The sequence below is a fragment of the Taurulus bubalis genome (genome assembly GCF_910589615.1).
Source record: "Taurulus bubalis genome assembly, chromosome: 10".
NCBI lineage: Eukaryota > Metazoa > Chordata > Actinopteri > Perciformes > Cottidae > Taurulus > Taurulus bubalis.
Genome location: NC_136598.1, coordinates 26,399,934 through 26,419,933, shown reverse-complemented (window position 1 = coordinate 26,419,933; position 20,000 = coordinate 26,399,934). Strand labels below are relative to the sequence as shown.

At 45.5% G+C, this 20,000-nt stretch overlaps 1 protein-coding gene across 1 annotated transcript in view; it reads left to right on the top strand.

Annotated features, from left to right (window-relative positions):
* The window catches only part of sorl1 (sortilin-related receptor, L(DLR class) A repeats containing), a gene marked incomplete at its 5' end in the record, with an annotated part of 63,311 nt that overhangs the window by 17,610 nt on the left and 25,701 nt on the right, over positions 1-20,000 (top strand). Inside the window, 11 exons of the mRNA XM_079224932.1 lie at positions 6,881-6,982; positions 7,088-7,257; positions 8,909-9,101; positions 10,080-10,197; positions 12,410-12,483; positions 13,809-13,897; positions 14,733-14,911; positions 15,787-15,973; positions 16,144-16,272; positions 18,617-18,702; positions 19,285-19,457. Of these exons, the coding sequence (XP_079081058.1) occupies positions 6,881-6,982; positions 7,088-7,257; positions 8,909-9,101; positions 10,080-10,197; positions 12,410-12,483; positions 13,809-13,897; positions 14,733-14,911; positions 15,787-15,973; positions 16,144-16,272; positions 18,617-18,702; positions 19,285-19,457 (1,500 nt within the window). The remainder of the gene's footprint in view (positions 1-6,880; positions 6,983-7,087; positions 7,258-8,908; positions 9,102-10,079; positions 10,198-12,409; positions 12,484-13,808; positions 13,898-14,732; positions 14,912-15,786; positions 15,974-16,143; positions 16,273-18,616; positions 18,703-19,284; positions 19,458-20,000) is intronic.

The window sequence follows — 20,000 nt, the reverse complement described above, 5'->3', positions numbered from 1 at the left end:
AGCAGTCATTGTGAGGCAGGATTGGGGTATTTTTCTTGTTTAGAGGGGTGAATGTGTCTTTTTTTCAGTGAGGATTTTCTCTCCTGTGTTATTGACTTCAATGTAGATAAAAAAAAGGGGTTTGGCAAGATTTTCTTTCATTTTTTTTTCATTTGTGAAAACTACCCTCTTGTGGCCCAAATGAGTATTACAACCACAAACACACAGAACAAATTATCCTGGCTAAATTAAAATACTAATTCCACACCTGTCATTAGCTTTGGTTCAGTTGAAAACCGATCGACAGGAACGTGAGTAAGACGAGTCTAATGAGCTGTTTTCAATCTAAAATCACGAGATTCACGAGCGTCCCAGAAACGATACCGTAAAAGTCGGGTTACAAGCCGCTCCTACCTCAGATCAGTGTCCCCGCTGTAGCTAGCTAGCGCTGCTGCTAGCTAGCTGCTACCGGCCGCTGCCGCTGCTGCTGCTACTGCCCGCGCCCTCTGTCCAAGTTGGGTGTCGAGCCTGGTCCCGCTACCTTCTGTGGTTTTCAGGGAGCTAGCGGAAGTTAGCGGAGGGCTAGCGAAAGTTAGCGGGGAAGTAACGGAGCGCCAGCTGGCTACAGCAGGGAGCTAACGGGGACACTGACCGAAGGTAGTAGCGTCTCGTAACCCGACTTTTACGGTACTTTGAGGACCAAAGACTGTCGGAAAGTCTGACAATAATTACGTTTTTATAGATTCTTGTTGTGGTAAACGGTGTCGTTTTGTTTTCCAGTCCCGCCGACGGGTTTCGAGGCTCAGAGGGAATATGAAGGTTTTCCTTTTCTTCTACTGATGTAGACTCCGGTTGCCTTTACAGTCGATAAAGATTAAAACCGCAGTCCGTTCAGTAAGGAGAGCAACAGGACTCCTTCATCACCAGTAACTAGTATCATTGAATTCCTTTTATGCAGACATTAATGGATCAGGGGTCAAAACCACGGCCAGAATGCTCCATTTAAAACATCTTTTCTCAACACTGATGAATTTCCACGCTTGAAAGTTCATCCCATCAATATCTTAATCACTGTAATTGAGTTCTTTGGCGCTTTTCAGAGCCGAGCAGCAACTTGTCTGTCTGGGAAATTACAGCGTCGGTGAGGCTGGGAACCATTGAGGGAAAGAGATTGATGGTATCTGATGCCTTCAGCTTTATGGTCAGATGTGACGATTCACTTTAAGTACAACGGGTGTAAATACAAAGGAAGTGCTTTGTTTTGGGTTTGTTTTAGCGGTAAAAACACATTTCACAGCCGTGGAAGTTGTTTTTTAAGAGTTGTTGGTGCTGGTTTCCCTTTATGATCCGGTCAACGTTCAGGAAATCATCCAAACTGAACACGCGTGTGTGAGAAAGACATTCAGATTCATGCTTCGACTCAAAGATTCACTTCCTGTCTTGTTCCACTTCCTGTCATGCTTTCATCAGAGCGTGCCGTTCGTTCAGTTGTCATGGAAATTGGCCCAGTTGTTAATCACCTGACCTTATGCGTGGTATCTTTTAAGGGGTGACCTTGGGTGAAGAAGACCATGAGATTCGATTGAAAGTTGCACATAAATATAGTAAGTGGACCTTGAGTTGAGAATTTTTGGTCAAACTGTCTCTCGAAGGTCAGAAATGAACCTTTTCCGCTCAATGCAGATCATGTTTTGCACCTCTGTGCGAAATTGCATAAAATCCAGCGATGTACGTGTGTTTGAGAACAAAACCTTCTAAATTTAGTCCGTGACCTCGTACGGGTCCATCCGGGGGTTTGCTGACACGGAGAGGCTGTGAGCTCAGGAGGGCAAATATGACATAATCTATTTCTGCAGCGTCCAATTCACCCGTTCTGCCTGTGACGAATGAAGTAAAACACACAGTTGTAACTGTTTGCCGACAGTCGGGTTTATCTCAGCTTCGTATATGTGACTACACTCATCTTAGACAATACAGACTTAAAAACAGTAAGAAGTGCTTGAGCAATGAGAGTTCAGGAGTTTTACGTTATGCATTACGTTATGTAGCAAGACGTAGCGGATGTAGGAAGACATAGCAAGACGTAGCGGATGTAGGGAGACGTAGCAAGACGTAGCGGATGTAGGGAGACGTAGCAAGACGTAGCGGATGTAGCGGATGTAGGGAGATGTAGCAAAACGTAGCGGATGTAGGGAGACATAGCAAGACGTAGCGGATGTAGGGAGATGTAGCAAAACGTAGCGGATGTAGGGAGACGTAGTGGATGTAGGGAGACATAGCAAGACGTAGCGGATGTAGGGAGATGTAGCAAAACGTAGCGGATGTAGGGAGACGTAGTGGATGTAGGGAGACATAGCAAGACGTAGCGGATGTAGGGAGATGTAGCAAAACGTAGCGGATGTAGGGAGACGTAGCGGATGTAGGGAGACGTAGCAAGACGTAGCGGATGTAGGGAAACGTAGCAAGACGTAGCGGATGTAGGGAGACATAGCAAGACGTACCGGATGTAGGGAAACGTAGCAAGACGTAGCGGATGTAGGGAGACGTAGCAAGACGTAGCGGATGTAGGGAGACGTAGCAAGACGTAGCGGATGTAGGGAGACGTAGCGGATGTAGGGAGACGTAGCGGATGTAGGGAGACGTAGCGGATGTAGGGAGACGTAGCGGATGTAGGGAGACATAGCAAAACGTAGCGGATGTAGGGAGACATAGCAAGACGTAGCGGATGTAGGGAGACATAGCGAGACGTAGCGGATGTAGGGAGACATAGCGAGACGTAGCGGATGTAGGGAGACATAGCAAGACGTAGCGGATGTAGGGAGACGTAGCGAGACGTAGCGGATGTAGGGAGACATAGCATGACGTAGCGGATGTAGGGAGACGTAGCGAGACGTAGCGGATGTAGGGAGACATAGCATGACGTAGCGGATGTAGGGAGACATAGCAAGACGTAGCGGATGTAGGGAGACATAGCGAGACGTAGCGGATGTAGGGAGACGTAGCAAGACGTAGCGGATGTAGGGAGACGTAGCGGATGTAGGGAGACATAGCAAAACGTAGCGGATGTAGGGAGACATAGCAAGACGTAGCGGATGTAGGGAGACATAGCGAGACGTAGCGGATGTAGGGAGACATAGCGAGACGTAGCGGATGTAGGGAGACATAGCAAGACGTAGCGGATGTAGTGAGACATAGCATGACGTAGCGGATGTAGGGAGACGTAGCGAGACGTAGCGGATGTAGGGAGACATAGCATGACGTAGCGGATGTAGGGAGACGTAGCGGATGTAGGGAGACATAGCATGACGTAGCGGATGTAGGGAGACATAGCAAGACGTAGCGGATGTAGGGAGACATAGCGAGACGTAGCGGATGTAGGGAGACGTAGCAAGACGTAGCGGATGTAGGGAGACGTAGCGGATGTAGCGAGACGTAGCGGATGTAGGGAGATGTAGTTGATGTAGCGAGACGTAGCGGACGTAGCGAGAAGTAGCAGATAGGATTCACATTTACAGCAGAAGACACTTCGTCTATGCAGATTTGGCGACCCGGTTGTAGAGGTGATTGACAACGTCGTTTAGGTTGTTGGGAGACTAAAAGACACTGCTTTCCTTGGCTAGATCCTCTGCAGTGTTCTAGTATTGATCCGGTCTTGCTCAACGGGGTACCAGTGACCTGATTGGGTTCGGCCCCATGCCCTGACCAGTGGGCCGTCCCGACCCGAACTACTAGAGGTCAACGCCCAACCAACCTCAACCGGTTGTCTCTGCCTCAGTCTCTTTGCCAAGAGAGCTGATAATAAAACCAGTCAGACAGACCAGTCCAGCCACTGCCTCTGTGGCTGGACTGGAAACGACCCAGACGGACCCGTCTGCAAAGCATCAGCTCTTTTAGCCACTTGCTGCTTGCAAGATGCTCCGCTGGCAGAAATATCTATATTCTCTACCGTGCTCATTGGCAATAGAAACAAAGGAGCATTCTTCTATCTGGTCTCAGTTGCTCTCCCTCCTCTTGTGTCTTTGGCTCGCACTAATAGGATTAGACTGATGGAATATCACAAGTGCTTTTGGCAGTGCTGAGCTGCTTAAGCTAATTAAATAGGCAGAAATGGAGAGTTTTATCTCGGCAACAGGGATCAGACCTCAGAGATCACGGCCTTTGGTCCCGTAGAGAAGACCAAAGGAGGAAAGATAACCGGCTGAGGAGATGTAATGAGGAAGTTGATAAGGTTTGTTCCCTTCTCCTCACTCTTATCTGTGAGTCACATTCCCTCTCATTTAGATGGCAGAAGAAAACAGGAAGTGGAGATTGGAGGAGGAATGATTCCCTCCCATCGAAGTGCAGCTTTTCTAGTGGTTTCTGGAGCTCTTGCAGTTCATTAAATAATTCAGTTCAGTAAATACCTCAGACTGTTGCGAAATCCCTGGCACTGGCCTCTTTTGCAAATTTGGTATTTTTCTACAGGAAATTCCCAGAAGAGATGCGCTGTCGTTTGTAGCTGCTGGTTCTACTGCCACCATGTAGAGGAAGTAGTGGTGTTATTCAAGTTCCCATTTCAAACCAGTCGGAAATATCAGAAGCAATTTCATTACAATAATGTTACTTTGATGCAACTCAATGTGAATACAGGATAAAAACATAGTCAAAGGGTTTTGTATTGGTCTAAGAAGTCCTGATTTTATTGGTTCAGAAGTATCTAATGGGGATGTAGCAGGATGTAGAGAGACGTAGTGAGATGTAGCGAGACGTTGCGGATGTAGCGAGATGTAGCGGATGTAGCGAGATGTAGCGAGATGTAGCGGATGTAGAGAGACGTAGTGGATGTAGTGAGATGTAGCGAGACGTTACGGATGTAGTGAGATGTAGCGAGATGTAGGGAGAGGTAGCGGATGTAGCGAGACAAAGCGGATGTAGTGAGATGTAGCGCGACGTAGCGGATGTAGGGAGATGTAGCGGATGTAGCGAGATGTAACGGATGTAGCGAGACGTAGTGGATGTAGCGAGATGTAGCGAGACGTAGCGGATATAGGGAGACGTAGCGGATGTAGCGAGATGTAGCGAGACGTAGCGGATGTAGTGAGATGTAGCGGATGTAGCGAGACGTAGTGGATGTAGCGAGATGTAGCGGATGTAGGGAGACGTAGCGAGATGTAGCGGATGTAGGGAGACGTAGCGGATGTAGCGAGACAAAGCGGATGTAGTGAGATGTAGCGGATGTAGGGAGACGTAGCGGATGTAGCAAGATGTAGCGGATGTAGCGAGACGTAGTGGATGTAGCGAGATGTAGCGAGACGTAGCGGCTGTAGGGAGACGTAGCGGATGTAGCGAGATGTAGTGAGACGTAGCGGATGTAGGGAGAACTAGCGGATGTAATGAGACGTAGCGGATGTAGCAAGATGTAGTGAGACGTAGCGAGATGTAGCGGATGTAGCGAGACGTAGCGGGTGTAGGGAGACGTAGCAGATGTGGGGAGACGTAGCGGATGTAGCGAGACGTAGCAGATGTAGTGAGACGTAGCGGATGTAGCGGATGTAGTGAGACGTAGCGGATGTAGCGAGACGTAGCGGATGTAGCGAGACGTAGCGGGACATAGCGGATGTAGCAAGACGTAGCGGATGTAGCGAGACATAGCGAGACGTAGCGGATGTAGCGACACGTAGCGGATGTAGCGACACGTAGCAGATGTAGCGAGACGTAGCGGATGTAGCGACACGTAGCGGATGTAGCGAGACGTAGCGGATGTAGCGACACGTAGCGGATGTAGCGACACGTAGCGGATGTAGCGACACGTAGCGGATGTAGGGAGACGTAGCAGATGTGGGGAGACGTAGCGGATGTAGCGACACATAGCGGATGTAGCGGATGTAGTGAGACGTAGCGAGACGTAGCGGATGTAGCGGATGTAGTGAGACGTAGTGGATGTAGCGAGACATTTTATATTATTAAGAAATGTCAACCTTTGTGGGAAAGAGAAAGAAAAAAATCGTCTGTATCACAGCCGCACAATTTTCCCTCTTGACTCGCAGAGTAAACTGATCTGCAAACCTTGATTAAAGTGTAGCGGATGATAGGAATACTTTATAATATAATAATGTTTTACATTATTTGATGCCACATGGATAGTTTTGTCTCGGTGTCATCGCCGCTTTGCTTCCACCTCACGGCACCCGGCGAAAAAAAAATCAATAGGCTGAAAGGGTAAGGCTGAAATGCTCTGCTGGAGGCGCTCAAGCAGGGTGGACACACACACACACACACACACACACACACACACACACCTCTAGATTTGTGATCTAGTCAGACTGAAGCGGTGTTGCTGGTCCACTGAATGTATCCAACGCTGCTCTTTATCTTCCTGAGTGCAGAAGCTGGTTCCCTTTTACAGCGGCTATGTTTACACGCACTAAATATTCATTTTTCCCCCGTTATCTAGAAAAAATAAGTTAACATGGCTAATGAAACACTAATATTCCTGTTAACATTCTATTTAACATAAAAATCATCTTCATCTCGTCTGTGTTAGATGGGTCGTTTATTACGTTTAGCTGACGCTTTTATTTACTACAATACGTTCAACCACGGAGACAAGAATCACTTTGGTGACAAGTGAAATGAAATTAGATTCCTGGAGGGATTCAAACCCCCGACACCTCGTCTGTTAAAGGCTGACGTGATTATTAATAAAGGTCCAGCATCATGTCTTTATATTAATTAAACCCTCAGATGATCCGGTCGGACTTCTTTGTTCCACTTCTCCTGATCGTTCTCTTTTTTTTTGACTTGCTGATGGACTTTTTCTGTCTCCCATTTTCTCAATATCTTAAAAAAATAAATAATCTCTCTCTCTCTCTCTCTCTCTCTCTCTCTCTCTCTCTCTTTCTCTCTCTCTCCATCCCTCCAGAAGTTGTTTGGCAGTCATGACCCGTCCTCCGTGCAGCTCTGGGTCTCCTACAACCGCCAGCCAATGAAAGCCGCTCAGTTCATGACCCGACACCCAATCACGGTGAGTCTCTGAGGGAGGGGAGGAGCTACACGGAACCACGATGGACGCCCTGCCTCCACTACCCAGAATGCACCTGTGTGGTGACGTGCGCTGGTCTCTCCACAGGAGTACTACATCGCGGACGCATCGGAGGACCAGGTGTTCGTGTGTGTGAACCACCTGAACAACGTCACACACCTTTACATCTCAGACACACAAGGCCTCTCCTTCTCGCTGTCGCTGGAGAACGTCCTGTACTACAGTCCTGAGGGGTCTGGGAGCAACACACTCATCAGGTACACACACACACACACTCATCAGGTACACACACACTCATCAGGTACACACACACTCATCAGGTACACACACACACACACTCATCAGGTACACACACACTCATCAGGTACACACACACTCATCAGGTACACACACACACACACACACACACACTCATCAGGTACACACACTCATCAGGTACACAGACACACACACTCATCAGGTACACAGACACACACACTCATCAGGTACACAGACACACACACTCATCAGGTACATACACACACACACACTCATCAGGTGCACACACACACACACTCATCAGGTGCACACACTCATCAGGTACATACACACACACACTCATCAGGTACACACACACACACACTCATCAGGTACACACACACTCATCAGGTACACACACACTCATCAGGTACACACACACACACACTCATCAGGTACACACACACTCATCAGGTACACACACACTCATCAGGTACACACACACACACACACACACACACTCATCAGGTACACACACTCATCAGGTACACAGACACACACACTCATCAGGTACACAGACACACACACTCATCAGGTACACAGACACACACACTCATCAGGTACATACACACACACACACTCATCAGGTGCACACACACACACACTCATCAGGTGCACACACTCATCAGGTACATACACACACACACTCATCAGGTACACACACACACACACTCATCAGGTACACACACACACACTTATCAGGTACACACACACACTCATCAGGTACACAGACACACACACTCATCAGGTACACACACACACACACACACACTCATCAGGTACACACACACTCATCAGGTGCACACACTTATCAGGTACACACACACACACTCATCAGGTACACACACACACTCATCAGGTACACACACACACTCATCAGGTACACACACACTCATCAGGTACACACACACACACACTCATCAGGTGCACACACTTATCAGGTACACACACACACACTCATCAGGTACACACACACACTCATCAGGTACACACACACACACTCATCAGGTACACACACACACTCATCAGGTACACACACACACTCATCAGGTACACACACACACACTCATCAGGTACACACACACACTTATCAGGTACACACACACACTCATCAGGTACACACACACACACACACACTCATCAGGTACACACACACACACTCATCAGGTGCACACACACACTTATCAGGTACACACACTCATCAGGTACACACACTCATCAGGTACACACACACACACTCATCAGGTACACACACTCATCAGGTACACACACACACACTCATCAGGTACACACACTCATCAGGTACACACACTCATCAGGTACACGTACACACACACACACTCATCAGGTACACGTACACACACACACACTCATCAGGTACACACAGAAACACAAACATAAAAAACTGATTGGTCCACAAAAGTTTAGGTTGGTTTAGTTCATTTAGTTATAATCTAAATATCAGTAATCCAATATCAATAATATCTGTTAATATCTATGGAGATAAATTTCCGTTGGTAATTTGCCGCCTTTGTTTTTGTACAAGAACTTAAATTACTCGTATTTATTGAAAATAAATAGTCCCCAAAATACAAGTCCTCTGTGTTCCAGGTACTTCGCCAACGAGCCGTTTGCAGACCTGCACCGCGTGGAGGGGCTGAGGGGCGTCTTCATCGCCACGCTCATCAACGGCTCGGTCAGCGAGGACAACATGCGCTCCGTCATCACCTTCGACAAGGGAGGAACCTGGGAGCTGCTGCAGCCGCCTGCTGCCGACAGCCTGGGGGGAACCGTGGACTGCCAGGTGAAGCTGCACTCTCCTGTGGTTGTATAGAAGCATGTGCTTCAAGTGTTAAAGCTGCATTCTCTCTCCTGACCACCAGGGGGCGACTCCTCTGGTTGTATAGAAGTCTCTGCTTCATGTGATAAAGCTGCATTCTCTCTCCTGACCACCAGGGGGAGACTCCTCTGGTTGTATAGAAGTCTATGCTTCATGTGTTAAAGCTGCATTATCTTTCCTGACCACCAGGGGGCGACTCCTCTGGTTGTATAGAAGTCTATGCTTCATGTGTTAAAGCTACATTCTCTCTCCTGGCCACCAGGGGGTGACTCCTCTGGTTGTATAGAAGTATGTGCTTCATGTGTTAAAGCTGCATTCTCTCTCCTGACCACCAGGGGGCGACTCCTCTGGTTGTATAGAAGTATATGCTTCATGTGTTGAAGCTGCATTATCTCTCCTGGCCACCAGGGGGTGACTCCTCTGGTTGTATAGAAGTATGTGCTTCATGTGTTAAAGCTGCATTCTCTCTCCTGACCACCAGGGGGCGACTCCTCTGGTTGTATAGAAGTCTATGCTTCATGTGTTGAAGCTGCATTATCTCTCCTGACCACCAGGGGGCGACTCCTCTGGTTGTATAGAAGTCTATGCTTCATGTGTTAAAGCTGCATTCTCTCTCCTGACCACCAGGGGGCGACTCCTCTGGTTGTATAGAAGTCTATATAAATGACTCTACTTCTCTTGATGTATTCCCTCAGTAAACATTGTAAACATGAGTTTATGTCTCAATCTCTAGTTTCAAGTCTTCTTCAATACAGCATGATGTTCATTTAGTAAATTATGGTCATTTAGAGTCAAACAGACGCTTTAGGGGCGGGGCTACAAGGTGATTGACAGGTCTCTATGTTACTCCTCCTCAGTCCAGATATGGTCACTTCCTGTTCACTGGTTGCAAAAAACCAAGATGGCGTCGTCTGACTCTCCCCTCCTTCCTCTCCCCTCCAGCTCGGTAAAGGCTGCTCCCTCCATCTGGCCCAGCGCTGGAGTCAGCTGTTCAACATCCAGCTGAGGAGGATGCCGATTCTATCCAAGGACTCGGCTCCGGGACTCATCATGGCCACAGGTAGGACGACGAGCAGCGGCATCGGCGGGGAAAAGGCGGGAAAATTATCTCGTCAAAGAGTCGAGGACGGCTCCTTGTGAGCGGCAAACGTCCCGTGGCCTTTGAACGCGGAGAAGGTGCTAGAAGCAAAATGGCGGCATCAAGGTCGAGTACCACAGAAATTACCTGGAAAACAGTTGTGCAGCTTTTCAGAGACGCATCGTCAAACGTCCTTAATCAGGGTTCATACGGTCATGGAAAACCTGGAACAGTCATGGAATTTTTATTTCCAGGCCTGGAAAAGTCCTTGAAAAAAAATAAAATCCCAAAGTTTAGTAAAAGTCATGTAAATGTGTTATATTCATGTGTTCATGTCGTTCATTTACGCTGAGTTTGAAATAATGAATATGCTTTTAAAAGAAAGACTCAAAATATAAGCAGGCATACATACTATCTATCAATCTATCTATCTATATACATGTTTATTCTTTTAATCAAACTATTGTCTCATTAATTTGAGTCATTTAAGGTTTACTGTATGCTTTGTATTCTCATTGTTAGTTTAAATACTACATTTACTCACTTTTTACTGTTTACACACAGATTTCACTAAATGTTTGTCATGGTTAAAAGTCATGGAAAAGTCATGGAAATTTGGTTAAAAATCATGGAATTTGGTTAAAAGTCTTGGAAAAGTTCATGTGTATGAATCCTGTTATTCTAGTCCATTGATCAGAGCTCCCAAAAAAAGGTTCTGCTGAGGCTCAAATGAATGCGTTCAAGTGGAGGAGAGCGCTCAGTATTGCGTTCCTCTGAGAGAACGTCGTTAGGGAGCGACTCCTTTCCATCCATTTTCGGGCGTAAAAAATACTCGACCCTCCCTTTGCCAAGCTTTTAAAAAAGGTAATAAAAAAAGGCTCCGAACTTTCGGTTTGTCTCGTCGGAGAGAAACAAAGCTGACGGGTTCTCGCTGCTGGAAAGCATCGATTTGTTGATGCTCTCCAGTTTCTAGGAGACGCTTCCCCGTCACCCAGCCAGTCTGCTAATTGCATTCTTATTGAGGAGGTGGAGGAGGGGGGGAGGGGCGGGGGGGGGGGAGGGGGAGGAGGAATTATATGCTTCGTTATCGCTCTCAAACAGATGAGCTAATTACTGCTGCAGCGGCCACTCAACGGGTCAAACACTCTCATTAAACACACACACACACACACACAGCTGTGTTTACACACAACAAGCTGCACAAACCGCTCGTGTTTATTATTTGAGAGTTATTGCGCTGGAGTTTATTTCCGAGGAGACGCTTTGATCCAATTCAAAGGTTTGGAATGTTGACGACACATTTCCTTTTTGTTTGTTTTGTTATGATTGAATATTCAAACCCTAATCCTCCTCATAAACTAACAAAAGACGTTATTTGGTAGCTGAGCGTTTCATTGGTAAGATAAACCTCTGAGAGGAAAAGGACTTCACCCGTCAACACTGAACCGTTGAGCGTTTAAGAGCTTCTTTACGTTTTTGGTTTTAAGGCTCCCGAACTTTTTTCCCTCCTCATCCTGAAAAATAATTCGACCCGCCCACCGTCTGCTAACGGCTAACGATTACTAGCTCTCATGCTAACAATTTTGGTCACTTCCTGTTCACTGGTTGCCAAAAGAAAACCCAACGTGGCGACAACTGTAATCCAAGATGGCGACGCCGAACTCGAGTCTTCAAAACGACTACATCCACTTATTATTGGTTTTAAAGGCCGCTTTGCAGTAAACTGACGACATTATTATCGTTCTACTTCTATTTATCCACATTACCAAGATACGTCTCCATATATATCAATATTTGGTGGAACATATCTTGGCATTGGATTACGTCTCCCAGCCCTTTGGACCTCATTCAGTCCGACATTCATCTCGTCTGTGGACTCTTCAATTTCCATTCCTGCAGGTTGAATGTGGTTAAGCTTCTTTGTTCCTCTGCTCCGCCTGATGTTAAACAACAACACGGTCTAGGAAAGTATTTGTCAGCGAGCACAAAGATACTGAACGCTGCGTTCTGAATTATTGGGTTACAAGGTTTTTCCATATGTGAAAGCAAAAAGCAGCGACCACATCAAGTCTGTAATATTTTAGGGGGAAAACCCCTGTAATGTGAGTGTGTGTGTGTGTGTGTGTGTGTGTGTGTGTGTGTGTGTGTGTGTGTGTGTGTAAAATGCATTTTTCTTTTTGTCCTCTGATTGCAGGATCTGTAGGCAGGAACTTGGCCAACAAGCCCAACGTGTACGTATCCAGCAGCGCCGGAGCTCGCTGGAGAGAGGTCAGTACGACACCCGACACCAAGGAGCTCAGGGAGGCGGGAAAATGCTCTGGAACACGAATTATAAACCCTTCAACCCCGCTTGTGTTTTACAGAGGTTTCCTCACAGCATAATGTCAGAAAATGTAGTTTATTTTAAAGTTGAAACCTTCATTGTAGGTGCCTTTTAAAGAGAAAAGTGCTGCTAACGTTACTAGCTTTCCTCCTGTTGGTTCTCTTTAGCGGTGCTGCTAACATTACTAGCTTTCCTCCTGTTGGTTCTCCGTTAGCGGTGCTGCTAACATTACTAGCTTTCCTCCTGTTGGTTCTCCATTAGCGGTGCTGCTAACGTTACTAGCTCTCCTCCTGCTGGTTCTCCGTTAGCGGTGCTGCAAACCTTACTTGCTCTTCTCCTGCTGGTTTTCCGTTAGCGGTGTTGCTAACGTTACTAGCTCTCCTCCTGTTGGTTCTCCGTTAGCGGTGCTGCTAACGTTTAAAGTTAGACGCATCAATCAGGTTTTTTTTAAGAGCAAAATGAAGACGAGTGAAGAACTTTCGTGGACGATGTTGTGCTTTAGTGATGGAATACAAGCAAGTGCATTCAGGCTACTCGAGGTGTGCACTTATTATATATATCTAACGGTATACTTTACTTCATACTGCGAGTAATACTTTGTATTATTCGGTCAAAGATGGAGGAGCAACGGATCAAATCTGCACTTAAGAAAAAGAAAGGGAGAACATTTTGCTTTTAGATTAACGGATATAGATCTCTTTGTTGTTTGGTTCCAGCAGCTGGTCGACGAGGATCGTCCCAAAAATAATTTTAATGCTCTGAATTCTGTGAACCATCAAAACAAATCTAAATGTTTTACTTTTACTTTGTTGTAGTCATTTTGTGTTTTTTTTCCCTTCATAAATACACACAATTCAAATAATTAGGAAGTCAAAGATTGTATTTTCATGGATTAGTAGTTTAATGATGTTTTATAATTGGCTTAGAGGTTTTTTTAAACCTCTCTCTCTAATATTTATGTTGATAGTTTTATTAGAAACTACATGTTACTAGATTACATTTGACTGACAAAAACAGCAATTTAATGGCTTTCTTCGATCAGTGTGGTTTGTGTCTTTGTGACTTTGAAGCGTTCGTTTTAAATTCACCAGACAGTCACACACACTGTCGACCAGCTGCTTTGGGTTTCTTTAAAATGACAAAGTGTTTGTCAATGAAGTCTCGTGGCTTTGAAGAGAGCGTCTTCAGGAAGTCTTTAGTCTTTAAAGCTCATCTTTCCCATATTCACGCACTTCATGGAGTTGTGTGTGCGTTGTGTTCGGTTCTGCAGGCGCTGGCGGGCCCTCACTTCTACACATGGGGCGACCACGGCGGGATCCTGATGGCGATCGCACAAGGAGGCGCCACCACGCACGTGAAGTGAGTACATGATCTCATAAAGAAACATAAAACCCAGAGAGAAAGTTCCACCTGAACAGCTTGAGGCGCCCTGGTGAGAATAAACCTCCCTCGGTAAACAGAGGTGTAATATAGCACCTGTGTGCCAACAGCAGCTTTTCATATTCTTATTCATGTGCAGGTGGTAAAGGAAATTAATGTGGAACCAGTTCCCGTACTCCCGGTTAATCTTGTTTTTACCTTCAAATGTCAATAGAAATGCCAGATATGCTCCCTAATTACCTCCATCTTATGCTTTACTGTTGTTGTTTAAGCAAAGAGTGCGTGAGGAGGCTGCAGATTAAATAACTTTCTGGACATTGATTATTATTTGTTTTATTTTTAATGATCAGCTGGGAAACAGCTCAAAACCCTCCAGAGGGATGGAAAAGCATGTTTGTTTGTTTTTAATTCATGTTGTACTATCGCCAAAACGTCATAATCGTTATATTTTCAGCTGTATTTTCTTTCCGACGGTCCTTGAACACATCATGTGTGACAATTCTGCCAGTAAATGCAACCGAAACTTACATTTTTCATCAAAAACATTTCATTCTACGTGTCTAATTTAAAATGTCACCGTTTATCACAGTCAGAAACTGTGAAAAACGTCATAATCGTTTTATTTTCATCTTTCCGACGGTCCTTGAACACATCATGTGTGACAATTCTGCCAGTAAATGCAACCGAAACTTACATTTTTCATCAAAAACATTTTATTCTACGTGTCTAGTTAAAAATGTCACCCCGAATAAGAGGGTCAGATTATTGAAAGAACGTGTATTAATATGAATTAACATAATATCGCCTCCATCAGGTTCAGCACCAACGAAGGCGAGACGTGGTTCGACTTCCAGTTCTCGGAGCGGGCCGTGTACGTCTACCAGCTGCTCACCGAGCCCGGGGAGAAGAGCACCATCTTCACCATCTTCGGCTCGTACGCCGACCAGCGGCACGGCTGGCTCATCCTGCAGGTCAACACCTCCGACGTCCTGGGTGGGTCCTCTCAGGCGCCTCACCGGGGCTTCAATAGGGGCGTCCCGGTGGTTTGTGGCTCCTCCTCCTCCGGCGATGTATTTACTTTTAACCCTCTGGACACTGAGGTCATTTTCTCAATTTTACATAACTTCTTAAATTCACCTTTTAAAGGCACTTGCATATCAGATACAGTACATACCCATGTTTTACAACAAAAATTGCAGAACAATCTCAGCTCTCTATATAATGAGACACCATTGTCATAAGGCAAAAGTGTAAAATTCTTCATATCTCTTGTGAAAACATAACTTTACTCATGTGGTCGAACGGTTTCGGTGCTTGTAATTGGTTTATCAAAGCTTTTCTACAGAAGGCCGATGTGTTTGCTGTCCGTCTGACAGGAAATACCATCTGATAATATACAAAAAAGGCCTAAAAGCAGCTGCTTTTTGGGGTTGAACTGAGATGCCTTCAGTTAGTTCCGCTTGTCTTTGAAAAGACACGAAAACTAAACAACAGTTTCCAGAGTCGGTGGCATGAAATGCATCATAATTGTCTGTTTCTGAACATATTTTTTAGCATAAGTCTTAAAAGAAAGAAGAAGCCAGTCAGCGTTTCTTTGAGGACAAATCAGAAAATGGGTTTTTCTTTGCAAAAATGGTTGTAAAATCGTTAAAATTGTCGAAAACCTCTCTGTGAAAACACTACCTAGTGCAGTTATTAAAGCAGCTACAGTAAATGTAGTTGGTTCTACGAGCAGAATGAGAACGTGTTGCAGAAGCTGCTGTGTGCAGATCCCATCTGACTATGGAGCAGTCCGTGTTCTCTGGAGGAGGGAATGGACCAGGAACAGACCGTAACTCTCGAGTTCTGCGCTTTGTTCTCGTCTCCAGGCGTTCCGTGTTCGAACGCCGACTACAAGCGCTGGTCCCCGTCGGACGAGCACGGGAACGAGTGCCTGCTGGGCCGCGAGGTTACCTTCAGGAGGCGAGCGCCTCACGCCACCTGCTTCAACGGAGAGGACTTCGACCGGCCCGTCAACGTCGTCAACTGCTCGTGCACGAGGGAGGACTACGAGTGGTGAGGGTCACGGGTTTAGATTGTGAACACGGCCGTTTTATTATGTGTTGATGGAAGGATTCCAGCTGTGACTGAATTTTATGAATGCAATACGACTCCTCTGGTTGTATAGAAGTCTATGCTTCGTGTGTTAAAGCTGCATTCTCTCTTCCTCCTCCTCTTCCTCCCAGTGACTACGGCTTCAAGCTGAGTGAGGACCTGTCCCTGCAGGTGTGTGTGCCAGACCCTGAGTTCTCCGGTGATCTCTACGCTCCTCCGGTTCCGTGTCCCGTTGGTACCACCTACCGACGCAGCAAAGGGTGAGCCGCAAGACGACTGAACTCTAGACCTCTCTAAACTCCCCATAGACCTCTCTAAACACAGACCTCTCTAAACTCCCCATAGACCTCTCTAAACACAGACCTCTATAAACTCCCCATTGACCTCTCTAAACTCCCCATAGACCTCTCTAAACTCACATAAACCTCTCTAAACATAGACCTCTCTAAACATAGACCTCTCTAAACATAGACCTCTCTAAACATAGACCTCTCTAAACATAGACCTCTCTAAACTCCCCATAGACCTCTCTAAACTCCCCATAGACCTCTCTAAACATAGACCTCTCTAAACATAGACCTCTCTAAACTCCCCATAGACCTCTCTAAACTCCCCATAGACCTCTCTAAACTCACATAGACCTCTCTAATCTCCCCCATAGACCTCTCTAATCTCCCCATAGACCTCTCTAAACATAGACCTCTCTAATCTCCCCATAGACCTCTCTAAACTCCCCATAGACCTCTCTAAACATAGACCTCTCTAAACTCCCCATAGACCTCTCTAAACTCCCCATAGACCTCTCTAAACATAGACCTCTCTAAACTCACATAGACCTCTCTAAACTCCCCATAGACCTCTCTAAACATAGACCTCTCTAAACTCACATAGACCTCTCTAAACTCCCCATAGACCTCTCTAAACATAGACCTCTCTAAACTCACATAGACCTCTCTAAACTCCTCATAGACCTCTCTAAACTTCTCATATACCTCTCTAAACTCCCCATAGACCTCTCTAAACTCCTCATATACCTCTCTAAACTCCCCATAGACCTCTCTAAACTCCTCATATACCTCTCTAAACATAGACCTCTCTAAACTCCCCATAGACCTCTCTAAACTCCCCATAGACCTCTCTAAACATAGACCTCTCTAAACTCCCCATAGACCTCTCTAAACTCCTCATATACCTCTCTAAACTCCCCATAGACCTCTCTAAACATAGACCTCTCTAAACTCCCCATAGACCTCTCTAAACTCCCCATAGACCTCTCTAAACATAGACCTCTCTAAACATAGACCTCTCTAAACTCCCCATAGACCTCTCTAAACTCCCCATAGACCTCTCTAAACATAGACCTCTCTAAACTCCCCATAGACCTCTCTAAACTCCCCATAGACCTCTCTAAACTCCACATAGACCTCTCTAAACTCCCCATAGACCTCTCTAAACTCCACATAGACCTCTCTAAACTCCCCATAGACCTCTCTAAACTCCACATAGACCTCTCTAAACTCCCCATAGACCTCTCTAAACTCCACATAGACCTCTCTAAACATAGACCTCTCTAAACTCCCCATAGACCTCTCTAAACTCCACATAGACCTCTCTAAACTCCCCATAGACCTCTCTAAACTCCACATCGACCTCTCTAAACTCCCCATAGACCTCTCTAAACTCCACATAGACCTCTCTAAACATAGACCTCTCTAAACTCCCCATAGACCTCTCTAAACATAGACCTCTCTAAACTCCCCATAGAACTCTCTAAACATAGACCTCTCTAAACTCCCCATAGACATCTCTAAACATAGACCTCTCTAAACTCCCCATAGACCTCTCTAAACTCCCCATAGACCTCTCTAAACTCCACATAGACCTCTCTAAACTCCCCATAGACCTCTCTAAACTCCACATAGACCTCTCTAAACTCCACATAGACCTCTCTAAACTCCCCATAGACCTCTCTAAACTCCACATAGACCTCTCTAAACATAGACCTCTCTAAACTCCCCATAGACCTCTCTAAACTCCACATAGACCTCTCTAAACTCCCCATAGACCTCTCTAAACTCCACATAGACCTCTCTAAACTCCCCATAGACCTCTCTAAACTCCACATAGACCTCTCTAAACTCCCCATAGACCTCTCTAAACTCCACATAGACCTCTCTAAACATAGACCTCTCTAAACTCCCCATAGACATCTCTAAACATAGACCTCTCTAAACTCCCCATAGACCTCTCTAAACTCCACATAGACTTCTCTAAACTCCCCATAGACCTCTCTAAACTCCCTATAGACCTCTCTAAACATAGACCTCTCTAAACATAGACCTCTCTAAAATCCCATAGACCTGTTTATTTGAAACTCTCTTTCCTGGTGCTTATAACACAATAATTAGCGTCCACCGTTTTATTATTTGCATTTATTTTTCATCACCCGAGCCCGTTCCTCCAGAATGCAAAGCAGCCTTTGTTCCCCTCGGTTCCTTGCTGCTGTGTGAGCGTCTGTCGGCGTCATCGGATGTGTTTGGTGACAGCGCCACCGAGTGTCGACCCGAGGGAAGTGATCAATAACCCTCTGTGTTCCTGCTGCAGCTACAGGAGGGTGCCGGGAGACAGCTGCAGCGGAGGAGACGTGGAGTCCAGGCTGGACGGAGAGATGCTGCCTTGTCCTGTCGGAGGTAGGCTGATTCATGGTGTGAAGTTTCATATTTACGACGGTCCTTGAACGCATCACGTGTGACAAACGCCTCCACCAGGAAAAGCTGACAAAAAGCTTAAAATTGTGATATTTTATCAAAATCATTTTATTCTACAATCTCTCACAAATAAACTGTTTAAAACATTAAATTCTGAGCTCCTCTGTGAAACTATGACATCATGGTAGATTCACCTGAGACCAACATTCATGTGACAACAAATCAGAGAAACAATTGGAGCCTCAATTTAATTTGTCCAACATTGGTAACACTTGTAATTTGCGTTTCTTTTAGTTTTTCTTATGATTTATGTCATTATAACTGAGTTATTCTGCACTAAAGACTCATTCTAGTTCTCTACTTCTAGTCCTGATGGTTCTCTTTCCAGAGAGGAGCAGGACTTTTATTTTGTAGAGGAAAAAACGAGGCCACAATGTGACTGGAGCAACAACAAAAAAACACCGAAACTAGTGGGGTTTAATTACATATATATCCCCTCCACAAACACATCATGTGATTTTAATGTTCTCTCCCCGTCACTCGTGTCTCCTCTCCTGTTCTCAGAGAGCAACGAGTTCATTCTGTACGCTGTGAGGAACTCCATCCACCGCTACGACCTGGCCACCGGCACGGACCAGGCGCTGCCTCTGGCCGGCCTGCGGGAGGCCGTGGCTCTGGACTTCGACTACGACAGGAACTGCCTGTACTGGGCCGACATCTCACTGGACACCATACAGGTGAGTGGGGCGAGAAAACCAAGACCTCAGAGTTATAAATGTGACGGGAGCTTTTATTTTGAAGGGAAAATCAAGATCAGAGAGTTATAAATCTGATGGGAGCTTTTATTTTGAAAGAAAAATCAAGATCAGAGAGTTATAAATGTGACGGAGCTTTTATTTTGAAGTGAAATGTTTTTATTTTGAAGTGAAAAACAAGATCTGAGTTATAAATGTGACGGAGCTTTTATTTTGAAGTGAAATGTTTTTATTTTGAAGTGAAAAACAAGATCAGAGCGTTATAAATGTGAAGGGAGCTTTTATTTTGAAGAGAAAATCAAGATCAGAGAGTTATAAATGTGACAGAGCTTTTATTTTGAAGTGAAAAATAAGATCAGAGTTATAAATGTGATGGAGCTTTTATTTTGAAGAGAAAATCAAGATCAGAGAGTTATAAATACGAAGAGAGCTTTTATTTTGAAGTGAAAAACATGATCAGACAAACAAACGTGATTAGATGAGACCAGTGGCATCAGACAGTGAACCAGTGCCAGCAGACAGTGA